This window comes from Micropterus dolomieu, linkage group LG11, assembly GCF_021292245.1.
Source record: "Micropterus dolomieu isolate WLL.071019.BEF.003 ecotype Adirondacks linkage group LG11, ASM2129224v1, whole genome shotgun sequence".
NCBI classification, from domain to species: domain Eukaryota; kingdom Metazoa; phylum Chordata; class Actinopteri; order Centrarchiformes; family Centrarchidae; genus Micropterus; species Micropterus dolomieu.
Window position 1 is genome coordinate 17370914 of NC_060160.1, and position 21548 is coordinate 17392461.

At 40.3% G+C, this 21548-nt stretch overlaps 1 protein-coding gene across 1 annotated transcript in view; it reads left to right on the plus strand.

Annotated features, from left to right (window-relative positions):
* The window catches only part of tmem63c (transmembrane protein 63C), a 30987-nt gene extending 12180 nt beyond the window's left edge, over positions 1 to 18807 (plus strand). The window contains exons 2-23 of the mRNA XM_046063635.1: positions 445 to 670; positions 3566 to 3645; positions 4792 to 4879; positions 7600 to 7637; positions 8392 to 8534; positions 9446 to 9497; positions 9635 to 9743; positions 10211 to 10284; positions 10450 to 10530; positions 10611 to 10731; positions 10935 to 11068; positions 11212 to 11334; positions 12314 to 12467; positions 12564 to 12670; positions 13308 to 13394; positions 13528 to 13593; positions 13695 to 13857; positions 14121 to 14226; positions 15129 to 15296; positions 15405 to 15517; positions 15608 to 15682; positions 16826 to 18807. Coding sequence (XP_045919591.1) covers positions 461 to 670; positions 3566 to 3645; positions 4792 to 4879; positions 7600 to 7637; positions 8392 to 8534; positions 9446 to 9497; positions 9635 to 9743; positions 10211 to 10284; positions 10450 to 10530; positions 10611 to 10731; positions 10935 to 11068; positions 11212 to 11334; positions 12314 to 12467; positions 12564 to 12670; positions 13308 to 13394; positions 13528 to 13593; positions 13695 to 13857; positions 14121 to 14226; positions 15129 to 15296; positions 15405 to 15517; positions 15608 to 15682; positions 16826 to 17056 — 2523 coding nt within the window. The 5' untranslated portion in view covers positions 445 to 460 and the 3' untranslated portion in view covers positions 17057 to 18807. The remainder of the gene's footprint in view (positions 1 to 444; positions 671 to 3565; positions 3646 to 4791; positions 4880 to 7599; positions 7638 to 8391; positions 8535 to 9445; positions 9498 to 9634; positions 9744 to 10210; positions 10285 to 10449; positions 10531 to 10610; positions 10732 to 10934; positions 11069 to 11211; positions 11335 to 12313; positions 12468 to 12563; positions 12671 to 13307; positions 13395 to 13527; positions 13594 to 13694; positions 13858 to 14120; positions 14227 to 15128; positions 15297 to 15404; positions 15518 to 15607; positions 15683 to 16825) is intronic.
* The last annotated feature ends 2741 nt before the right edge of the window (positions 18808 to 21548 follow it).

The window sequence follows — 21548 nt, forward strand, 5'->3', positions numbered from 1 at the left end:
TCAGTTCAGCAGCTTTACTCACTGTCACTGTGGCTCACTGTTTTTGTATCCTTACCTAGATAATATTGTTGGATAACCTAAAACCACATTACTGATCCAGTTTGCTCACTTTTTGACTTTTCTCCTTTCAAGCTAACCTAAAAATAGCTTAGTATTTTCAATAAATGCTAAACAGCAAGTTAGCTAAACTGCTAAATGCTATGATTTAGGAATATCTAAAAATGGTCACTTGGCTGCTGTTTAGCAAAAGTTAAAGCAAAAGTGTCACTTTAATTTCTGCAAACAATCATGCACTATGAAGGGGTTAGGATATGTAAAGCCATTGCTGGAGCCTGAGAACTTTAACAGGTGTGTCTCAAAACCATAAAATAAAGACAGAGACATGTCAAACAAACAAGCAAGTCGCCCAATCTTTGCTAATGGTCTCTTTATTTCTTCCTTCAGATATGGTCCGGTACTGATGGCGCACTCTGAGCTGTTTGTGACGGGAGCGCCACCTGTGGAGGGGAGCGCTGTGGACCTGGATGTTCTGAGCCTCTTGGACTCGTTTGGAGAAGAAAACAGCACCGTTGAGAGATGCTACCGTGCCCACTCCCGCAGCAGCGTCCTTCAGGGTCTGCCGTTTGGAGGGGTGCCCACAGTCCTCACCATCAATGTGGTTCTCTGGATGGTACAGACACGCACACACACACAAACAATAATATTCACAGTTTACACAATGAACTGCAGAAGAGCAGTTAAATTTGATTATATTATGCAAATATAAGGACGTTAGGATAATGGCTTTAGCCAACGATTATTGTATTACTGATTCATTTTACTATCATAGACTTCATCATAGAGAAACACAAAATGTCAAAATCTTTTGCCATTTTTGATTAAAAAAATAAAATAGAAATTACTACTTACTACAAAAAATCAAAAGTTACTTAAACCATCAGTCATCAAAATAGGCAATTTTCTGTTCATCTGCAAATCAATTAATTGAGTTATCGTTCCTGCTTTAGTTACAACCACTTTTGCACTCACAACACATTTGTTTCCACGAATCATCTCTTCTCTAGATACTGCTGCAGCTTAGAGGGCCTTGACAACAAGGTTTCTGAATATATTCATAGCTGCCAACACCCTGTTGAGATATTATGAAGAGCCCTGATACAAACAGACAAGAGGTGACACATGGTCTGAGGGCTGTTTCTTTAACAACACAGTATCTAATGGACATCCTGTCTCAAGCTCTTGATGATAATACATTACAAGAGCAACATCAGGAGCACTCATGCTATGTGAAATGAATGCAGACATAGTGTGTGTTGGAAATGTGTGAACACACATGCTCTTTTTCAATAAATTGTGGACCTCAGCCCTCACTACCACGTTCCTAAATGCAAATGTAATCCTAACAGTAAACTTAGTCTTGATTTTAACCCTCACCCTGGATCCTAACTAACCTTAACCAGTGCTTTCATATTAACCTACACCTGAAGAATATATTATCAGACATTGGATATACTGTACATCCAGCCCGGTCTCATCCCAGGACGTCAAACTAGATACTATTAATTGTTGTTACTGCTTTTTAAAATAACTAAATCCTTTAAACCTATGTACAAATTGTACTTTTAAGTGGTCTAATGTTTAATGTTTACTGTTTATTTGTGTATCTTATGAGTCTTATTAAATGTCCTTTGTTGTTGTGGGTGTGCTTGGTGTTCGTAACCTGTCATCAGCATTATCTCATCTTGGATTTGGAGACAACACATTTTTAACAGAAAGCGTGCAGTCCATGCTAGAGGCATGAACTTTGAAAAATCATCTTGTAGCAGTACTCATATAAAATCTTATGGTCTCCCGTATGTGGGTTTCCTCCATATAATTTGTTTATTACATTCAAAATGGTGGTATTCCTTCAACAGACCAAAGACAAGTGGTTGGAGACTTTAAACAGCTCCTATGTGTGAATGGGGGTTCTGAATGTTTGTCTATATGATAGACTGGTGCATGCTAGGAAAGGCTCCATTTTATCAATTAAAGAAACAGTAGAGTATAGAAACACTTGACTAACACTTTGGATTTTGGATGGAGCGAACAGTAAATGTCAAAAAACTTATATTGGATGCATATTGTTATTATACATACAAATATTCAGATTCATATTCCTCTGCCAAGATAGGAACTTTATTTTCTCAAGAAAAAGTCTCTAAAAAACAAATCCAAACTTTAAATTAAGCCATTGTCTTGCAAAACACGGTGGAGGTTTTTATTTGTCTCCTTGTCTGGACTTTTGGATATTATAAGAATGTACAAGAACACACATTGTGTGCTTGTCATAAGTACCAAATTGCATTCTAGACAATGGCAATCTGCCATGTTTTAATGATTTTAACTTTCCTTTCACATCGGATGATACATGTATACGCTGTTTATAAACATACTGTGCATATTTTTCTCCAGATAATAATAGACTTCCATTTTCACTTGTCAACTAACTCAGATCCACTGTCAGGCCTTGTCAAGCTTGATCTCTATACTGATATCACTCTCAATCTGCCACATCCACATTTTAATTGGCTCATTTTTATTGCCGTCTGGTTGTCAAGACAACACAGCGGGTTGAGCACTGTCTCTTAATGACAAGCATGAGTCAAAAAACGGTTCTCCCCAGGTGACAGGAGCACGCCTCTGCATCAATCCCAACATCATACAGAATAAATCATCTGTGGGACTTGAGGAGAGCATGCCCACACATCAAAACCAATTAAAATAAAACAACAAGCAGGATGGACACCCAGAAAACAGCAAGACAATGGAGAGATTTCTTATTTAAAGAAGGAGTTTGGCCCTGACTGCTAATGTGAACACACGCTGATTATTCATCTACATGCCTCAGATGAGGATGCCCTGATTGTCTATGCATGCCTCTGCATCACTACAGAATTAATCATTCAATATTTATGGGAGCTTTTGTCTTATTAACGTGGTTGTCACCCATGCCCGCTAAACCAAATGTCTTCTAAACCCAAATGAGTAAATGATTTAATGCTGTAATTAAAATCAAACATTCATCAGCACTGTCACTCAATTTGCATTTATCAACATTCATCCATCATCACCCTGTTATGATCTTAGATATTTAACCAGGGCGCTTCCTCACTAATCTACTATTGTCTACTATAATGTCATCAAAGAGGGTCTTTTCACTTAATTGTGAGTTTACAGTTAAGCTTTCCATTTGTGGCAGAATGGAGCCTATTCATATTTATTCTTGCTATTGATCACACTCATTCGTCATTAGTGCACAGCATGTGTTCGTGTGTGCATGCTGACTGGTTTCTGGTAGTTTCCAAGACAACCACGTACTACTCTAAAGGAAGAAGAAGGCTTATTATTGCTGCTGCATTTTGAACCTTTCATTTGTAGGTTTTTTATGAGGATGCAGAGATGGGCCTCAGCTTTCAAATCAAGCAAAGGTTTTGAAAAATATTAAGCCGAGAGCAGATAAGGACAAGGCGTGTACCTGTGATTCTTAAACGCTCTGCATTCATGTTCTTGTCCTATGTTGCAGTTCCTGTTGCTCATCTTCTCCTGCCTGAGGAAGGCTGCATGGGACTATGGCCGCCTGGCTCTGCTGATGGAGAATGACAGGTAAATCAATCACTTGCTGTCAAAAAATCTGATACACTTGCTTGTCTGTGAGCCCTGTCAACATTTAAGATGGAGAAATAATTCCCAGTGGGATCACTCCTGAGTCCTGATCCTGAAGCCTGCAGCTCCCTCTGCTGAATATGAATGGCACTGCATGGGAAGCAACTTACTTCAAAGAGCTTCTACATGAACCAGTAAACATTTGACATTTTCCCTTGATAAATAGCTTAAAGAAGGCCAGTGTTATTCTAGATTTGTATCATATCCCATGAAAAGATCAAAGCAAACAATGAGTTAACCTTTACAACTTTTTTATACTGTCTGTGGCACTCAACCCAAAATCCATTGGTTCCCAATTGATAGTTAAATCTTTAAAAAAGGTCACACATGAGTTTTAATTTTTATAAAATACTAAATAATTTCCTAAAACAGCTGGGCTATGTAATTTTTAGCAAACATTACTCAAACAAAAGTAAATAATGCAATAATAAAATAACAGGATGCAATAATACTCTTTGGATACACAGATAATATTTGTTAGGATAATGCATTGTTGGTTTTAGTGTTTTCATGGAATTTGTTGATGGTAAGAAAAATATAGAATATCACCAGACGCATCCTTTAAACAAATAATAAATGATCAAAAATGTTTTGAATTTCTTGCCAATCAACTAATTGAATTATCGTTTCAGCACTTATTCAGATACCTTTAAGGATACAAAATGAGTCAAGACCCACCCAGCAGTCTGCATTAGTCTGCAGCGGTTTTCCTCTGCTTGACCTGAGTCTCGTCTCCAGGGGACTGCAGGCTTGATTAGTTCTGCCTGACTGGTAGCGGCTTCATTACAACCGAGGGCAAGCAGCATGTGTTTTGCCAAGCGGCCCTCTCTCGTACTAATTCAATTATGCAGCTTAATTTGACATGCTGTTGAACTGTCAGTGGTATGGCACACAAAGAAATATCCATAAACTCAACCATCAGGCTGCAGTTATGTGGGACAGTCTACAGCTGTTACATTATGTCTTGGTTGTGATCTCCTTTTCAGCTCTGAGTTACATATGATATTGATATCGATATATGGTTATTTCAGGCCACAGTCAATATGATCTTGCTATTTCTTTGTTTATCTCGTCTTTCCAATTCAGTCTCACGTCCCTGTTTTATGGAGAACCAAGTGAGAAGGAAAAGTCTCCATCAGAATCCAGCCCCTCCGACTCTGAGACCAAGGACATGGTAAGTTTGGTTTGGTTTGGCTAAGAATTTTTCATCAGCTCCTCAAAACACCAAGAAACCCCTTAATAGACTTTTCAGATCAATTAAAGGTACCCTGTGGATTTCATGCTAAACAAACACTTGTTCACATGCAGCCTGTCTCAACAAAACAGATTTACGTGTCCTAAAGGTCTAACAGAAATGAAGTCAACATGTCTAATCTCATGAAATATTTTTTTGTATGTGTTGAAACCTACATTGTTTAAATTCTGAATTTTCATTAGCGTGGTCCTTTTCTGAGGTCTTACTTTATAGCTGCACTAATTAATATTATTTTATTTACAATGTAGTAGATGACCATGTGTAATGTGAAAAGAGTGTGGTGATGAAACCACAACTTTGCAGGTCCTTCCAGCTGTAGCCCATTGAGCGTCTTTAGCGTCTTTTAGCCCGTTGTTTTGGTTTTACAGTGCTCCAGCTCTGCTCTCATTAACCTGCTTTCCAGTCACAGCAGGCAACAGTTTTCAACGAAAAACTCTTAATTAGTTTAACCCACTGTCTTCCACCAAACGGCTGGCAAACAAAGTTAACGACTAGCCAGTGGACATTTAGCAGCAATACAAATTTGATTGGTGGAGACAAGACCAGTTAAAAGGAGAGTGAATATTGGGCTTAAAGTTGTCAGGTAGACGCCAACACGACACAAAATGAATGCTAATGTTACATGCTTGCTGTGCCCATGTGGTGTGGTCCCCATCTTTAGTTTTGTCACCTTTTCTTTACATGGTCATGTTCACAGCAACTGGAGCCAGGAAAGGCAGTCTGAAGTGTCGGAAGACCATTTTTATTTGGTTTGAAATAGTGCTGGGCAACGATAAAATTTTTAATCGCGATTACTCATATGATTTTCTTGCGATTAATTGTTAAAATTGAATAATGAATTCTAAAGTAGTGCGCAATTTTAATTTAAATGTATGTCTTCTGTATACACAAAAGTGTAATAACCTGTGGTTTGCAAACACTTTAAACAAATAAGGTCCTTTTTCCAGCAGTATTCCCTTTACAGAGTAGCAATAAAATATATCTAAAGGTATTTGCCACTGCAAGGGCATTACCTTTTATCTAGCTTGTTAAAACAAGTTACCATCAGAGTCCAATTGTCTTGTTGTATTTTTTCTGAACAGGTATCAGCATCAGGTATCTTTTATCTGGGAGCAGCAGTCTGTCAGTCTCACTCGCACAGACTTCACACAGTTAAAAACTTGAAATAACGTTACAAGTCGCGGTGGATATTTTACATTTTACAAGCACAGAAGACTCCAGACAGATTCCAGTTGTCTCTACACTGCAAAATATAAAGCATAATGGGAAGTGTAGAAAGTTCTAATTTGTCATTATACCAAGTTGTCACAGTTAATTTGTAAGTAATCTAGTGATGTTTAAAAATGCTGCATGCTGCACTTGTATAATCAACTCCACTTGTCTAAGATGGCAGTGTCAACTGTTGTAAGGGAAAGTTTGGGGGGGGGTTGGTGCGCGTGTTCACTGGTTAAAAACTTGAAATGACGTAACAAATCGCGGTGGATATTTTACAAGCACAGACCAGGTAACGTTAAAGCAACAGTAAACACAGGGTTCAGATGTTGGTTTCGGCTGTTTGAGTTGTTTGATAGGCTGCGTCATTAACAAGCAAGCAGCTCACCTGCTGCCGTGATAACAGATCGCGGGTGGAGAAATATGGAAAAAAGAAGACAGCGTAGTCTGCCGAAGCCTCCCTCCACTGCTTGTTTGGGTGGGTGATTTGCAGGCTGATCAACATCCCGCCCCTCCTGTGACCCATGGTTTGACTGTATGTGTATTCAGAGCCAGTGAGCAAGGGACTTTCGAACTAATAAAAAAATAAAAACTGCATTAACATGCATAAAATAATTGTTGGTGTTAATTAATTAATGCCTTAAGGGGCGATAATAAGTTTATAACTGCCCAGCCCTAGTTTGAAAGTATGACTCTCAATGAGATGTTAATTTCATAGCTGTGAGATGCTACAAATATATTAAAAGTTGTGTGGCTGGCAGAACACCTGCTCATCTTAACACTGCTTCACAGTGCCACTAGTGGTTAAAAACTCCACAGGGTGCCTTTAATCACTTAAATAGTATAATTTGGGTAAACAGGCATAGCATTTAAGGAGAAGACTCCAGACAGACTCCAGTTGTCTCTACACTGCAAAATATAAAGCAGAAGGCATAATGGGAAATGTAGAAAGTTCTATTTTATTTACAGTCATTATACCAAGTTGTCAAAGTTAATTTGTCAGTAATATAGTGATGTTTAAAAATTCTGCATGCTGCACTTGTATAATCAACTCCATTTGTCTAAGATGGCACTGCGTCAACTGTTGTAGGGGAAAGTTTGGATCATGACTCAGCTGGACTGTCTGTGACTCCATGACACCTGTGTGATAGACTGAGGTCACTCCCTGCATGTTTATAATGGTGTATCACAAAGAGTCAGACAAGAGTCATCGCCCTGTGCCTACACAAAACAGAGGCTGCAGTAAAGTGGTTACTGCTCCAGGCTAGACCTATTAAATCTCCATCTCTGTGTCACTCTTATTACTATGCAAATAGTGAATGCATGCAAGTAGCCAGATGTGGTGTGCACAGACTTGCATGCATATTTCATTTATGATCTCTAATACGGAATCCATTAGATGTTTTATGATTCCCCTCTCCTTCCAGGGCTTCTGCTCGTGGCTCTCATCACTTTACCATATGAAGTAAGTACACAAAGCAGTTGCCCTTGTAATTATTTTACCCTTCTCTCATCTTAGCTTCCATCCTTTTATTGGCCCTCTGTCTTCAAAGCTGATGGCACCGTCAAATGTAAAGTCTCGTGTTATATCTCATTTAGCAGGAAAAACAAACGAGTCTGGGCTCATGTGACCACTGGTGCCATGGTTTCCCATTGACTATTTGCACTTGCTCGAGTCTGACTTTACACAACAGATTTAGGCCTGTAAAAAGGTGCCCATGGTTTCCATAGTATTATGGTAGAGTTTGGTTGCTTCTGTTTTTAGCTCTCATGCCAGTGGCTCACCCTGGGATCCCTGGGAAAGTGAAAACCCACCCTGCGAGTTCGCAATGTGTGGGCTGCCATGAGACTAGCATGCACCTCTTTTCTTTTCTTTTCTTTTCTTTTTTCAGGCTGTTTTTTATTTTTTGTTCTATTTTATGACACTGGGTTTCCTGAACCTCCCGGCTTACCACATATTCTTACACCAAAGTAGTTTTGCCTCAGTTTTACTCATGATGAGGTATAAGCTGTCGGACGATTTGTCCTGGCAATAGACAGAGCTGCATACATATGCTAGATTAAGATTGCACTGCGTTGATTATCATCACATCTGCATGTGTGGAAATTCCACTACTAAACAGTTTGCAGCATCTCTATTTTTGTCATGTAGCAGAGAAAGTTTGGGATCTCTCTGATTTAAGAGATTCTGAAAGTTTCCCCTCTCTCTGTTTCCGCAGGGATGACGAGATCCGTAGCAAATGTGGCATTGATGCTGTCACATACCTGTCCTTCCAGCGCCACATCATCCTGCTCATGACAGTGGTTTGCCTGCTGTCTTTGGCCGTAATCCTGCCGGTCAACTTTTCCGGGAACCTCCTGGGTATTTTGGTCCCTACATGATGGTCTAGCTGGCCAAAAGCTGAGGGATATCTTTAAGCTCTAGAGCGACACATGGGGCACCTCGGCGAGGAGAGAAGCCAGGCCACACAGAGATGATCATGCACACATGTACACACCAAAGGATGTATCAGTTAGATACTCAGAAACTTTAGCTTAAAACAATCTGTGGTGAAACAACAAAGTTTTTCTTGCGTAAATGAAATAAGATTAGAACTCGAAAGTTATTTTTAACTTAACTTAAATAAACATTTTGAAATAATAATAGCCCACTACTATTTACACACACAACACTGTATTTCAGTGGGAGTTGCAAACATACCAGTGGCAATTCATCTAGCGCTTCCAAGTAGGATTGTAGGAATAGAAAGTGCTTAATTTCCTGTTAACATACACATGTAGGTGTCAGGGGTGGGATGGTGCAAAATTAGCTGCTATATAGCAGCAGAAATGGCTTTTGGCAGTTGTGTGCTTATTTTGTAGGAAGCGTTGAGTAAGCCATTCTATAACAGGATGAAGGCAGGAGTCATTATGGGGTCTACAAGGAATGGGCTGTCCACAGAAACTTTTTTATTACTGCTGGCTGTCATCTTATGGACGAGTGTGTCACCCTAGTCATTAAATAAACCAACACCCATTGACAAGCTGCCGTGGCAACAGCAAACAAAGGGTGCCCAAATTAAAACAGCAGAGTTAGGCATGACTACGATGTTTGAATTTTGTGTGAAATGTCATTGAGACGGGAGGGATTTCATTAAATTGGATGGAAAAAGTTTTCTCTGAATAGCGGCATTGCTCCATTGTTGCCTCACCCTCCAGACAAAAGAGGAGGGGTTTAAAGTCATTTAGAAATGAAAATGTCTCGCTCTCTGTCATGTTGCGTTATTTCTACAGGAGACAGTCCTGAAAACTTTGGAAGAACAACACTGGCTAATGTTAGCTCAAAGTAAGTGTAACACTTCATGAATGAAAAATCAAATCTCATGAAATAGCACAGGACCAAGAAAAAAACATCAGACTATATATATATATATATATATATATAATTCATTTAAATGACAGCAGTGTTTTTGTTCCTCACAGGGACAGCTTTCTTTGGCTCCACAGCATCTTGGCTCTGTTGTACTTCATCATCACATTGCTGTGTATGGTTCACCACTCCATACGGCTGGAGTACAGAGAGGATGAGAAGGTCTGTCACCAGCACATCATGTTGTTCAAATATCAAGGCCTGGCAATTTCTCCGCTGCAAAAACATCCATCTTAGTCAAGTCTGTTTCTCTAGTTAAGGATGTTAGCATGCTGACATTTGCTCATTAGCCCTAAGCGCAAATTAAAATTTTGATCTGATGAAAAGTTAATGGATAAAGTGATTACAGTTCATCTTGAGGAGAACATGAATGTGTGTTCCAAATAGTGGTAGAGAGATTTCACTCTGAACCACAAATGTCAACCTGCTAGTGGTGCTAAAGGAAAGTCAAAGGATTCACTCTCTGGGGACCACGAGTGGATGTACCAAATTTGTCCATGTAGTTCTTGAGATATTTCTGTCGGCACCAACCGACTGACCAGCGAGCCACGCCACTAGCATGGCTGATATCACTTGATCACTGTTCATTATAACGTAACTGCTCATGGTGGTTGCATTATGTGTTGCAGGTAGCCAGGACACTGATGATTACCTCCATACCAAGAGAGATCTCTGACCCAGGACTCATCACCAAACACTTCCAGTACACACATTCTCTTCTCTGTTTATTATGAAGTCAAGTTAAATCCTCTCCTTATCTTTGATTGGTGTCACAAGGAAACCCTCTTGCAATCCTCTATGCAAACACATGCACAAGCCCATTGTCATCACCTTCATTATGATTATCTTCTTTTGCTCCATTCACCAGTGAGGCCTACCCCAGCTGTACTGTCACTGATATCCGTCTCTGCTTTGATGTCCACAAGCTGATGAGGCTGGACTTAGAGAGGTATCTTAACTGCTACAGATTGAAGCAACACAGTTTGTGATCAGTGAGAGGTTCTTGTCTGATGATGCTATGTTTTGCAGGCGCAAGGCAATGAAAGGCAGGCTGTATTTTGCCACAAAGGCCCAAAAGGAGGGGAAGATCATGATTAAGACCCACCCATGCGCCCAGATATTGTGCTGCGACATCTGTGGCTTTGAAAAGGTACTTATTAATCAGCAAAACTGGGATTGATAGGTGACTGCATAGTTGTGCTGCACAGAAAGTATGTTACCACTGGATGGCACTCCAATCCAAAAGTAGGTAACTGCAGCAACAACATACAGTATCTTGCCACTGTAAATCTGGGTATCTCTCTGAGAGTGGAAGATGCAGTGAGAAACATGTGCTCTAACTTTTTTCTGCAGGTGGATGCAGAACAGTATTACAGTGAGTTAGAAGAAAAGTGGACGGACGAGTTTAATGCTGAGAAGAACCGCATCTCCATGAAGAGGCTGGGCATTGCCTTTGTGACTTTCCGCGATGAGAGGATGACTGCTGTGTGAGTAAACACCAGCATGACATTGAGGATTTATGTCTGCCTGACCCTGTCATCCCAGAAACCCTGTCACAGCAGGGAGCAACTATAAAATTCATGGAGTGCTGATGCAGACTTCTGCAGCGGTATCTTGTTTTGCTTTCCAGCATTGTGAAGGACTACAGTCGTGTGCGCTGTCGTCGCAGACCCCAGCAGTCCAGCATCACCACTGTGGTGCAGTCGCACGAATGGGGGATTGACTACGCACCTGCTCCTAGTGACATCATCTGGTCAGTGCTGACATTACTGGAACTCCCGTCATTTGGTTTTTGTTAGTTTTTTTTGGTGCCCCTTAAACCAAATACTCTTATTTTCACTTGATAAGTTTCAAAGTAAAACATTTCCACATGGACAACATAATATACATACTTTTCTAGCACTTTAAAGAAAGGGAGATATCTATCCATCCATTATTTGTCCTTATCCTGTGCATGGCTGGAGGGAGCAGTATGCTATCCCAGCATGCATTGGAGGAGAAGCATGGTACACTGACAGAGAAACGTTCACACTCACATTCACACCTACAGTAACTTATTAACCTGCATGTTTCTGGACTGTGGGAGGAAACCCACGCAGAACCATGATTTGAGTGTAATATCCAGTTTTACAAGTCTTATCCATCATTTATCACATTACCCTATTAATTTTACCTACACATATTTGGTATCTTTGGAAACCTCTGGATCTGGAACCTCAAGTCAAAGCTCTGTGGGCTGTAACTGTAGTTCAGTATGTTGTTGCTTGTGTGTATCAGTCTCAAACACTATTTAAAGCTCCTTACCTATCCATGATTTGATTAGCTATAATGCACATTTCTTATCTTGGAAAGCACAGTGAGATTATGTAACAAATGAGTGATGCATATGTACAACCAAAGAGATGTCGCTGTTTGTGCTTCACGCCTGATTGGTTGGTATGTGCGTGAATGTGTTCTCGCACTAACTAGACAGGAGCAGTCGCAGGCAGCGGGTTTGGAGCAGGTACGTTTGTTCCTTCATTAAAATGGAATGTTGAAGTGTGCTGTTCCCAGCCTGCTCTCCAGTGGAAACACTTTGACCAGCTCACATACAAGAGGTGACCAGGCTCGCTATTTCAGGGAGTCAACGCATACAGTACAGGCGTGTCAGGGGAGAGTGGTGTTTTTATCTGTGCTGTCTGCCCTGCTGGATGATTGTGAATTGAGGCTCATTATTTTTCTCCCATCACCAGGGAAAACCTGTCAGTGTGTGGATCTCGCTGGTGGCTCCGCTGTGTCCTCCTCAACATCCTCCTCTTCCTGCTACTCTTCTTCCTCACCACTCCCGCCATCATCGTCAACACAATGGACAAGTTCAATGTCACAAGGCCTGTGGAGAGTCTGCAGGTCAGAGTTTGAGATTGAGTTGAACTGCGTGACCTTAATGCAGCATTATTAGCCCTCTTCGGTTCCATTAATGAATCATTTTGCCATCCAAACCAGAGCCCAGTCATTACCCAGTTCTTCCCGACCCTCCTGCTGTGGGCGTTTTCAGTGCTCCTGCCCTTCATCGTCTACTACTCAGCCTTCTTTGAGTCCCACTGGACCAGGTACTTACCAGCCATCGCCACTCTCCTCTGAAATGGAAATGCCTGTCCTTTGCTTCTTCAAATGGACCCTTCATGTGTAGCTGCCTGTCTTCCCCTCAACTCCCACCATTCCTTTCCTTTTCTTTATCTCAATTATATATTTTTTTCTCTTTCACCCTGTTGCTCTTTTTACTCTCTCCCCACTCTCCCTCCTTCTCGCTGTCACTCTCCCCGCGCTGTTATTCTGGGCAGGTTGTCATAGAGATCTCCATGTGAGGATAATGATATGCACAGTAGTCACCGTGTGCAGAGCAGCACATGGTGACTAGCAGGAGGAGGAGCACAACAACTGTGCATAAGGAGAGAACCTTACGCTGCACCTATGAGAACCCTTTCTTCACATAACCACCCCCACAAACGTGTTGTGCAGGCGTGATGTGCGGAGGGCCGAATGCAAATCAGCTGTTTCTTGGAGTGAAAAGCGTAGTTCATGCTAATGAACCTAGCTGTCCTGTACATGTAGAGTCAACTGACTTTACATTACATTATTTCACCTTATGAATTTATCATGTTTAAGAGTGTAAATATGTTTTACAACTAAATATGCATTGCATAAGGATGTTTTTTATGGTGATCCCTTATGATTCATTTGTCTCAGGTCTGGTGAGAACCAAGTAACAATGCACAAGTGTTTTTTACTGCTGGTCTTCATGGTCATCCTCCTGCCCTCACTTGGTCTATCCAGGTACACTTACAGCAGATCTACAGATGCTTTTCTTCTTATTTTTATGCAGTTCTTATTATTTATACCCACTTTTGAATTGTTTGCAACTTTTTTTTTGGAAATATGTCCTTTTGATATTTTATTCTTTCTGTAGTCTGGACCTGTTCTTCACATGGCTCTTTGATGTCAACTTCCTGGATGAGAAGGAGGTCAAATTCCAGTAAGATTGCTCTTTTGTTGAAATAAAACCTCCCCATTTGGCTCCTAAAAAGACCTTTCAGTCCCAAACACTCAGGTTTCATTGTTTTGTTTTTGCTGCAGGTGCGTGTTTCTTCCTGACAACGGTGCATTCTTTGTAAACTATGTTATTACATCCAGTCTGATTGGCACATCTATGGAGCTGCTTCGCATCCCAGCACTGACGGTGTATGCCATCCGCCTCTGCTTTGCCAAGTCCCAGGCTGAGCGCATTCATGTCAAACGGGTTAGCTGGGCCTTTCATGCTTATCTCAGTGTTTTTTGTGTCAGTTGCGTTAGTTGTAAGAATCTTACTGTGTTTGTCTATGAAGATTCTCAGTCATCCAGGTCATAGTTATCCAACGAAGGAAGAGGTTTCGTCCCTCATCCAAAGGACTTCATCAGTCCTTTGGATGACGGACGAAACGTCTTCCAGTATCTTCAACCAAGTCCAGTTGCCCTTGATTTTAACCTTCGTTTGACTTACTGTGTTTGTGTTTTCATCTGCAGAGTCAGGCTTATGAGTTCCAGTTTGGCCTGGAGTATGCCTGGACCATGTGTATCTTTGCAGTCAGTATGACCTACAGCATCACATGTCCCATTATTACGCCCTTCGGTAAGCAACATACAGTGATCCTCCTTTATCCACCATCTACCCCTTCCTTCTTTCCACCTTTTTTCTTTCTCCTCGATCCTATCACCTTCCCTCTTAGTCTTGCATGTGTATGTGTTGTCTGTCCTCATACTGTGACCTCACTCTCCTCTGCTGCCTGCCAGTCCGACGCAGACTGTGTGAATTTGCTGCTGTAGTCCCAGACACCCAGACACAGTGAGTTGCGAGCCAGACGCCCACTCTGCTCCTGTCTCTGCCCAGAGCTCACCAAGCTTCTATTTACTTCTATATTCAAATCCTCAGTGCGAATAGGCCCTTTCATATTTATTACCCTGCTGTTCTGTGCATTTTACCTGTGTCGGTTTCTGCAGATTGGCATTTTAGTTGTACAAACATTTTTCTGAGGAAGAGCTGAGGCAAATAATCTCATTGGTCATCGGGTGGAAGCACAAAGAAGCAACACAGGATTTCATGTAACTGCCAAACCTTGAAGAGGATAATATGATTTTTATGAATTTGAAAATGAAACAGAATTTGCATGTTTTAAGGACATATTTTCATTTTTTTCTTCAAATCAGGTCACACTGCATCCACGTCACGTCGCATCATTTAACTGCACATTGATCATTGCATTAAACTTGAATGGTTCAGAGAACAAAATATAAAATACCAGTATTATGTTAAAGAACAATAACAGGATTTTCTGCCTTTCCACCCTAAATCAACTATACTGCCCTCGAGTTTCTAAAGACTGCTGTGGTGTTTTAGATATTTCGATGCTTTTCCCTGCCATCCCTGTGCCACCACTCATTTCTATCCCACAGCCTCAGGTGTGATTGATTTCATCAAATTTAATTTCTCTTTACTACTGCAGGTTGTATGTGTGATATTTTGTGCTTCTCTAGGTCTGCTCTATGTGATCCTGAAGCACATGGTTGACCGATACAACATCTACTATGCATATGTTCCCACCAAACTCAACCAGCGGATCCACAGAGCAGCAATCAGCCAAGTCATCGTGGCTCCCATCCTCTGCATGTTCTGGCTACTCTTCTTCTCTATGCTCAGATTAGGTACCTTATCACTACCATTTATTTCCTGTTAATGTTTCTGTCATTGTATTGTGAGTGTGCTTTATGACATTGTAATGTTTTTTTTGCAATCCCACCTTACTGTCACAGGTCCAGTGCACCCCATCACCCTCTTCACCTTAGTGTCCCTGCTCTCCTCTATTGCTTTTTCCCTCTTCCGCCTGTGCCTTAGGAAGCAACCAGACAAGTCAACGAGTTACCAGGTCAGCTCCACCACACCTCACTGAGAATAAGTTCATCTGGAGATGTACTAATACTGAATGAATAGTGTGCATTTTTTTTTTTTATTTCAGATGTCTGATCAGCCAACAGAGGGGATGTTCACTGATGCAGACAGGAGTACTGTAACATCCACCACTGCCTCCAGTGTAAAGCATCACCTTTTACTCCTATTAGCCTGACCGTACACAATTAAAACATACCTTACAGGAGCATCCCATTTTTTTTGCTTTTTTTTTTGTTTTAATCTATTTATTAAAAATTACATATACTTTAAATTAGTGTTTAACATTTTTCAAAGTATATTGTATTTCTTCTTTTTATGTGTTTTGCCTACCTTTGCCACATATGTCAGGGACGGGAAACTTCAGGTTTTATTTGTGAGTTACATTGGGCATTGAGGTTTCCAGGCTGGTGCATTTACTGTAAGTACTGGTGGGAAGCTCTGATATCTGAGATTTGATAGTCAGCTGCTGAGCAGTGTTGCATTTATGAGTAATGTTGTCAGAGAATAAACCCCAGAAGACAAACAAAAAAACATGGATGTTATAATTTGAAAGTCTTGGGTGGGAATCAAAACCACACTAATACACTATGGTAGTATGGGGAAATGGTTGGAAGAACATGTAAAGTATATGTGATTTGTAATGAATGGCTTAAAACATATACATATATATATATATATATAGTTCATATATTTTGTTGTTGTTGTTGTTGTTTGTTTCAGATGATATTTGTAGGAGTATTTCCATTTTATACTACATACTTCTACCCCACTAGATTACAGAGGAGTATTTTAACATTTATAAAACATTTAAAGTAGGCTACATTTTTTTATCTATAATATTCTAACAATGGTGATATTATGAATGCAGGACATTTACTTGTTATGCAGGATTTTTACAATGTGGTACAGTAATACTAATTTTACTTAAATGAAGGATCTGAATACTTTGCCTACGTTGAACTTTAAAACTTTAACTTCTAAGTTAAAACATGTACAATCACCTTTATGATCCTTCAGAGCAGATAGGTTATGTCTCTAAAAACTGGATTTATATTTTATGCACTTTACTGTATTTTTTAGATTGGATTAAGGATATGGTAAGTAAAAATTGTTAATTCATTAATCTTAGCTTGGATATTTGAAGATATTATGTTGCACTGACCGTGCACAATAAAGACCACAACCCCAAATTTAAAACCATACTTCCATTTTGTGCACTCCCCGTTATGTAAGAGATTTACTGTGTGACACGATCATAAACTACACGTTGATCTTCCTCCCTCAGCTGTTTGTGGCATCCGTGTTGCTGGAGCCAGAGCTGGCTTTGACTCCCATGCCCTCCCCGGCCCACCACAGCTACGGCGCCATGGCCAGCTCCCAAAGTTCAAGCCACGGCCCTGTGGAGGAGGAGGAGTGCGAGGGAGACCACGCCCATACACATGAGACTGAGCTCCAAGACCCCCCAGACCCCTACTGCTCCAGCCCACTCATGGACAGCCCCGTGAGCTACCAGTAACACCAAATCCCCCAAGCTGATTCCACGTGTCCTTCGCCTGGGGAACACAGATTGCTAAATGCCGCAATGCTGCGTTTTCGCCACTAACCTCAGACTCCAACTTAGCTGCCTCAGAACTTGAGACTAGACTGGGCTTGTTAGAAAAGGATGAAGAGCCCCAAGAGGAAAGAAGCTTAAGAATATAGAAGCAGCATCTATGTAAACGTCACTATAACTATATAGACAGCAGTTTGCCATAACATCTCCTGAACCCATCTTATGGACATCTCAACAGAATCCACATTTAATGTACAGATGATTTTAGTTAAACTATTGGATGCTCCATGACAGGAATTCCATCTTCTTCTATGGCTTCATTTGCGAGTTAAAAAGGTTAAAAGTAATGAAAGTGACTATTAGAAAATACTCCAGGCTGTGCCACTCGGGCATGAGTGGAGGTGAAAGTTCCCATCAGAGTGGGTGGTGTGAGCAGACTTGCCCCGGCAGACTGACAGAGTGGTCTGGGCACGGGTGATATCTGGTTCCTCGGAGAGGCTGAGGGTGAGGGCAGCTAGTTGTGAAGCCATCTGCAGTGAGAAAGCAGACAGACGGGGGGCTGAATGTAACCCAGAGATGTACTGTAATATATGTAGACTCTCTCCATGGAGGCACAAGCAGCTTGACTGTACCTGAAGCTTGTTGTAACTATTATCAATTTAAGGTTGCTATTTTTGCTACAGTATTTTTGGTGTCATTGATATTGTGCTTTGGATTAGGGGCGGGGGCCACTGGAGATGGGCCAAGGATTTGCAGAGCTGTCCCATTTTAACCAGAGTATTCCCTTATTGTGCTGTTTTGACTGTGTATGTGATCCAACTCGATATCTATTTTAAGGGAATGGTTCAATATTTTGCATATGCTGATTTGCATTCTTGCTCAATCAATACTACTCGCATGTCTGTACAGTTAATATGAAGCTACAGCCAGTAGTCAGTTTAGGTAAGCTTAGCAAAAAGACTGTAAACAAGGGGAAACAGTTAGGCCAGAGCCAGTACATGACCATTCCTTGGCTGGCTGCAGCAACTTACTGGCGTCTTGTTGCTACCAGTGGAGACTCCAGGAAGTAATTGTGCCAGGCTAAGAAATATACCACACAACTCCCCAGTTTTCTTAATCCGCTGCTGAAAATTGTCTCGAACACTTTTGCTTTTCTATGGATTTAAACAAATTAGATATGAAATGTTAATTTGTGACCTTTAGAGGTGCTGGTTGGAGGCTTTTGTTACCTTTTGGACTGAACCTGGCTAGCTGTTTCCCCCCTGTTCCCAATCCTCATGCTAAGCTAAGCTAATCCTCTGCAGGCTATAGCTTTATATAAGACAGATGTGTGCGTGGTATCGATCCTCTCATCTAACTCTCGACAATAAAGCAAATAAGTTCCTTTCCCAAAATGTAGAACCATTCCTTTAAATTGTACGAGGCATGGGGAAATTAGAAGCACATCCTGGAATTACAATATTTTAAAAATATGCCATGGAGTCTATGGTCTCATGGAAAGAATTTATTAATTTTGCTAATTATGTGAAATACTCAAAGTAACTAAATCCTGTGTTACTAAAAGCCATTATATTTAGGGTTTTTTGTTGTAAAAATGTTTCATAATAATTTGTTATATGTGCTAGTAATCATTAATTTCTTTTGTGTTGGTCAAATATTTCTGTGCTATATTTTGTTGTGTCCCAAATACAAATACAAACAGTAAATGTCAAGCACTACCATACCGTACCATGATTTCAGTTGCATTAACCTATTCAGTGTGACACACCACTGCATGTTGACTACTGTATGTTAAATGAGGTATGTATTCATATCCTCATTCTTAAGGTCAAGTTACACACATGCACGTCTCATTGGTTTACAGTCTGTATGTCGGCAAGTTTTGTATTTTTGGGTTATTTTGAGTTCCTCATGGTGGGATGAAAGTGTTTCCCATGAAACTGAATGTAAACTGATTGTAGTTTGTTACTTACGTCTCTTGCTGTGCCTTGAACAAACACTCCTTTTCGTGTGACAATCCAGCATGGCCTGAAATATGCTGCATGGACTGAAAACTAAAGAGCCGTTAAACAGCCAAGAGATGAAAACACAACAACAACAAACACAAGATCTAAACAACCCAGAGTAGTGACCAGCTGTAAATGGCCAGGTCATTCTTTCAGTCAACAGACAAGCAGTGAGCTCATTCCACCACCACATATTGACAGAACAATCTTCACACGCTACCTTTTTCTGGAGCTTCTGACCATATCACATGGTTATCATCAGTAGGTTAGTACAGTTCAGTTACCGTGAAACTGTAGATGTTCAAACTTGCCGCTATTCTGTGCAGTTTTAGGATCATTTTAGTTTAAATGTTGAGCTTTATAGTTCATTCTAGACCTTGGAAACTTGAGAAAACAAACTGCACTCAAGGTCCATTTACAGTACTTTCTTTTTCTGTACCTTTTTAAGAATAAACTATAACAGTCAACTACATGGACATGGATACCTCCTAAAGATGGCCAGAATAATTTGAATGTCTAGAGATCAATGACAACTGAGCAAACCTCATCTGCTGATGAAGACCATGAAATACGAGTAAGTAAGTAAGTGGAACATGAGTAATGATTTTTTTTTTTTATCAAGGTCAAGAACTGTCATGCCCAACATTAAGCTAACTTACTGTGTGTCTTTACATCACAGCAGTTCCGTTGCGTTTTAAAGATGTTTTGTATTGTGACCTTGTTGTTGGTTTCAATAAATATCTTTTCAGATACAGATCATATAGGATGAATGGCCAGTATCACTGTAGAGGATAAAAATCTTTGGATGTTTGGATGATTTGTCTTTAGGTCATTTTAATTTAAGCATGTTTGATTCACAGTGTTGTTGATCAGCCCACCTACAGAAAATCCTCTCTCAGAACAGCTGAAAAGCTTCTTGTTGTTCAGTAGAGTGAATTTCAGTCCATTGTGTGTTATGTATGAAGGTGTATTATGGTTTTAATCATATAAAATTACACACTTGTGATATGATTTTTTCTCCGTTTTACTATATTTCATCATATATTCATATGAACGGCATTTGCTCCATTTTACAAGGAATCTAATTCTAGCTCCTCGTGCTTTGTAAAACAGATGAAAGCTGGCAGCAAAGAGAGTATGAAGTGGTCAGTGCAGAGAATTATGAAGTAGCATCTATTTGGAAAGAAAAAACATCAAAGAGCATCTCATTTCTGTCTCTGAACTGCCAGCATGTCCTGTGGGTTTCTCTTGCAGAAGCTTGTTTCACAGATCATTAAACATGCTTTCCTTTGAAAAATACAAAATAAAACTTATTAGGGTATTCTTAGCTCTAATGGCTGTGCAAGGAGGGATTGTCCATTTTCATGCTTAGCTAGTTTTATAATATCCTGTCATGTCTGTTCATATACTGTCGGCTTGGCCATCCAAGGTCTATTTGGAGGCACATTAGCTTTCCAGACATGTCCACTGGTTTTTGCTCTTGGTTAAGAAATGTGTGTATCATACAAACTTTTTGTTCATATGTGACCAACCTGTTATAAGTGTAGGTAAAGGGACAGACTGCGTTTGAGATTGATCTCTGTCAGGCTAACAAGTTTTCATCTGTCAAAAGTGAAGTGTTGTGATCTGAAATTAAAATTAATTCAGCTCAATCCACTCATCTTGTGCCATGAACTCCTTATTGCTCTCCTCTACTGTGGTCTATGATGAAGGGTTTTTGAGAGGCAGTGAGTGAGACTTCATGTGGTAAGTAATAGTGCAAGAGTGGATGTGCATTTTGCGTACAATACTCATTTATGACTAATGTTAAGATCTACAATTTAAAAGAATAGCTTGACATCATGGGAAATATGCTTATTTGCTTTCTTGGAGAGAGTTAGATGAGAAGATTGATACGACAAGAGTGGTATCAATCGTCTCATCTAACTGCAATAAAAAAAGACAAACTATTCCTAAGTCTGATGAAAGTGATTCCTTTGAAAAGATCAGATACCCTAATTTAACAGAGATTGGGGGAGGCAGCTAATGAATGCAGGTGCACGTTAGCTTAGTGTTTAAAGCAGTGTCTGCATACAAACTAACTGTGGGACAAGCCTCTGTATATACTACTAGTCCCTGAAACCACATCTGAGGGTGGATGGAGCAATTCATTGTATGAACATCTGCTTTTATCCAAACCACATTGGAAAGTAGTAGCACCATGGTGCCAATGGTAGATGCTGTTCCAGCAAAGTGGTGCACGTGTATGTTTTTTTTTTTCTGAGAAACACATTGACTGGATGGATGTCATTTTTCTGCAGTGAATGGGTTTGTAGATAAACGATAACGCGCCTGCCATTATACAGTGCTTCTTCGTTGCTAAGAGTTACGAAAAAGAAAGAAAAGTCCTTGACATTTCCCCTGTCACCCGTGGCAACTGCTGGGAGCATGCTTCTCAGCGAAAGGTGAAT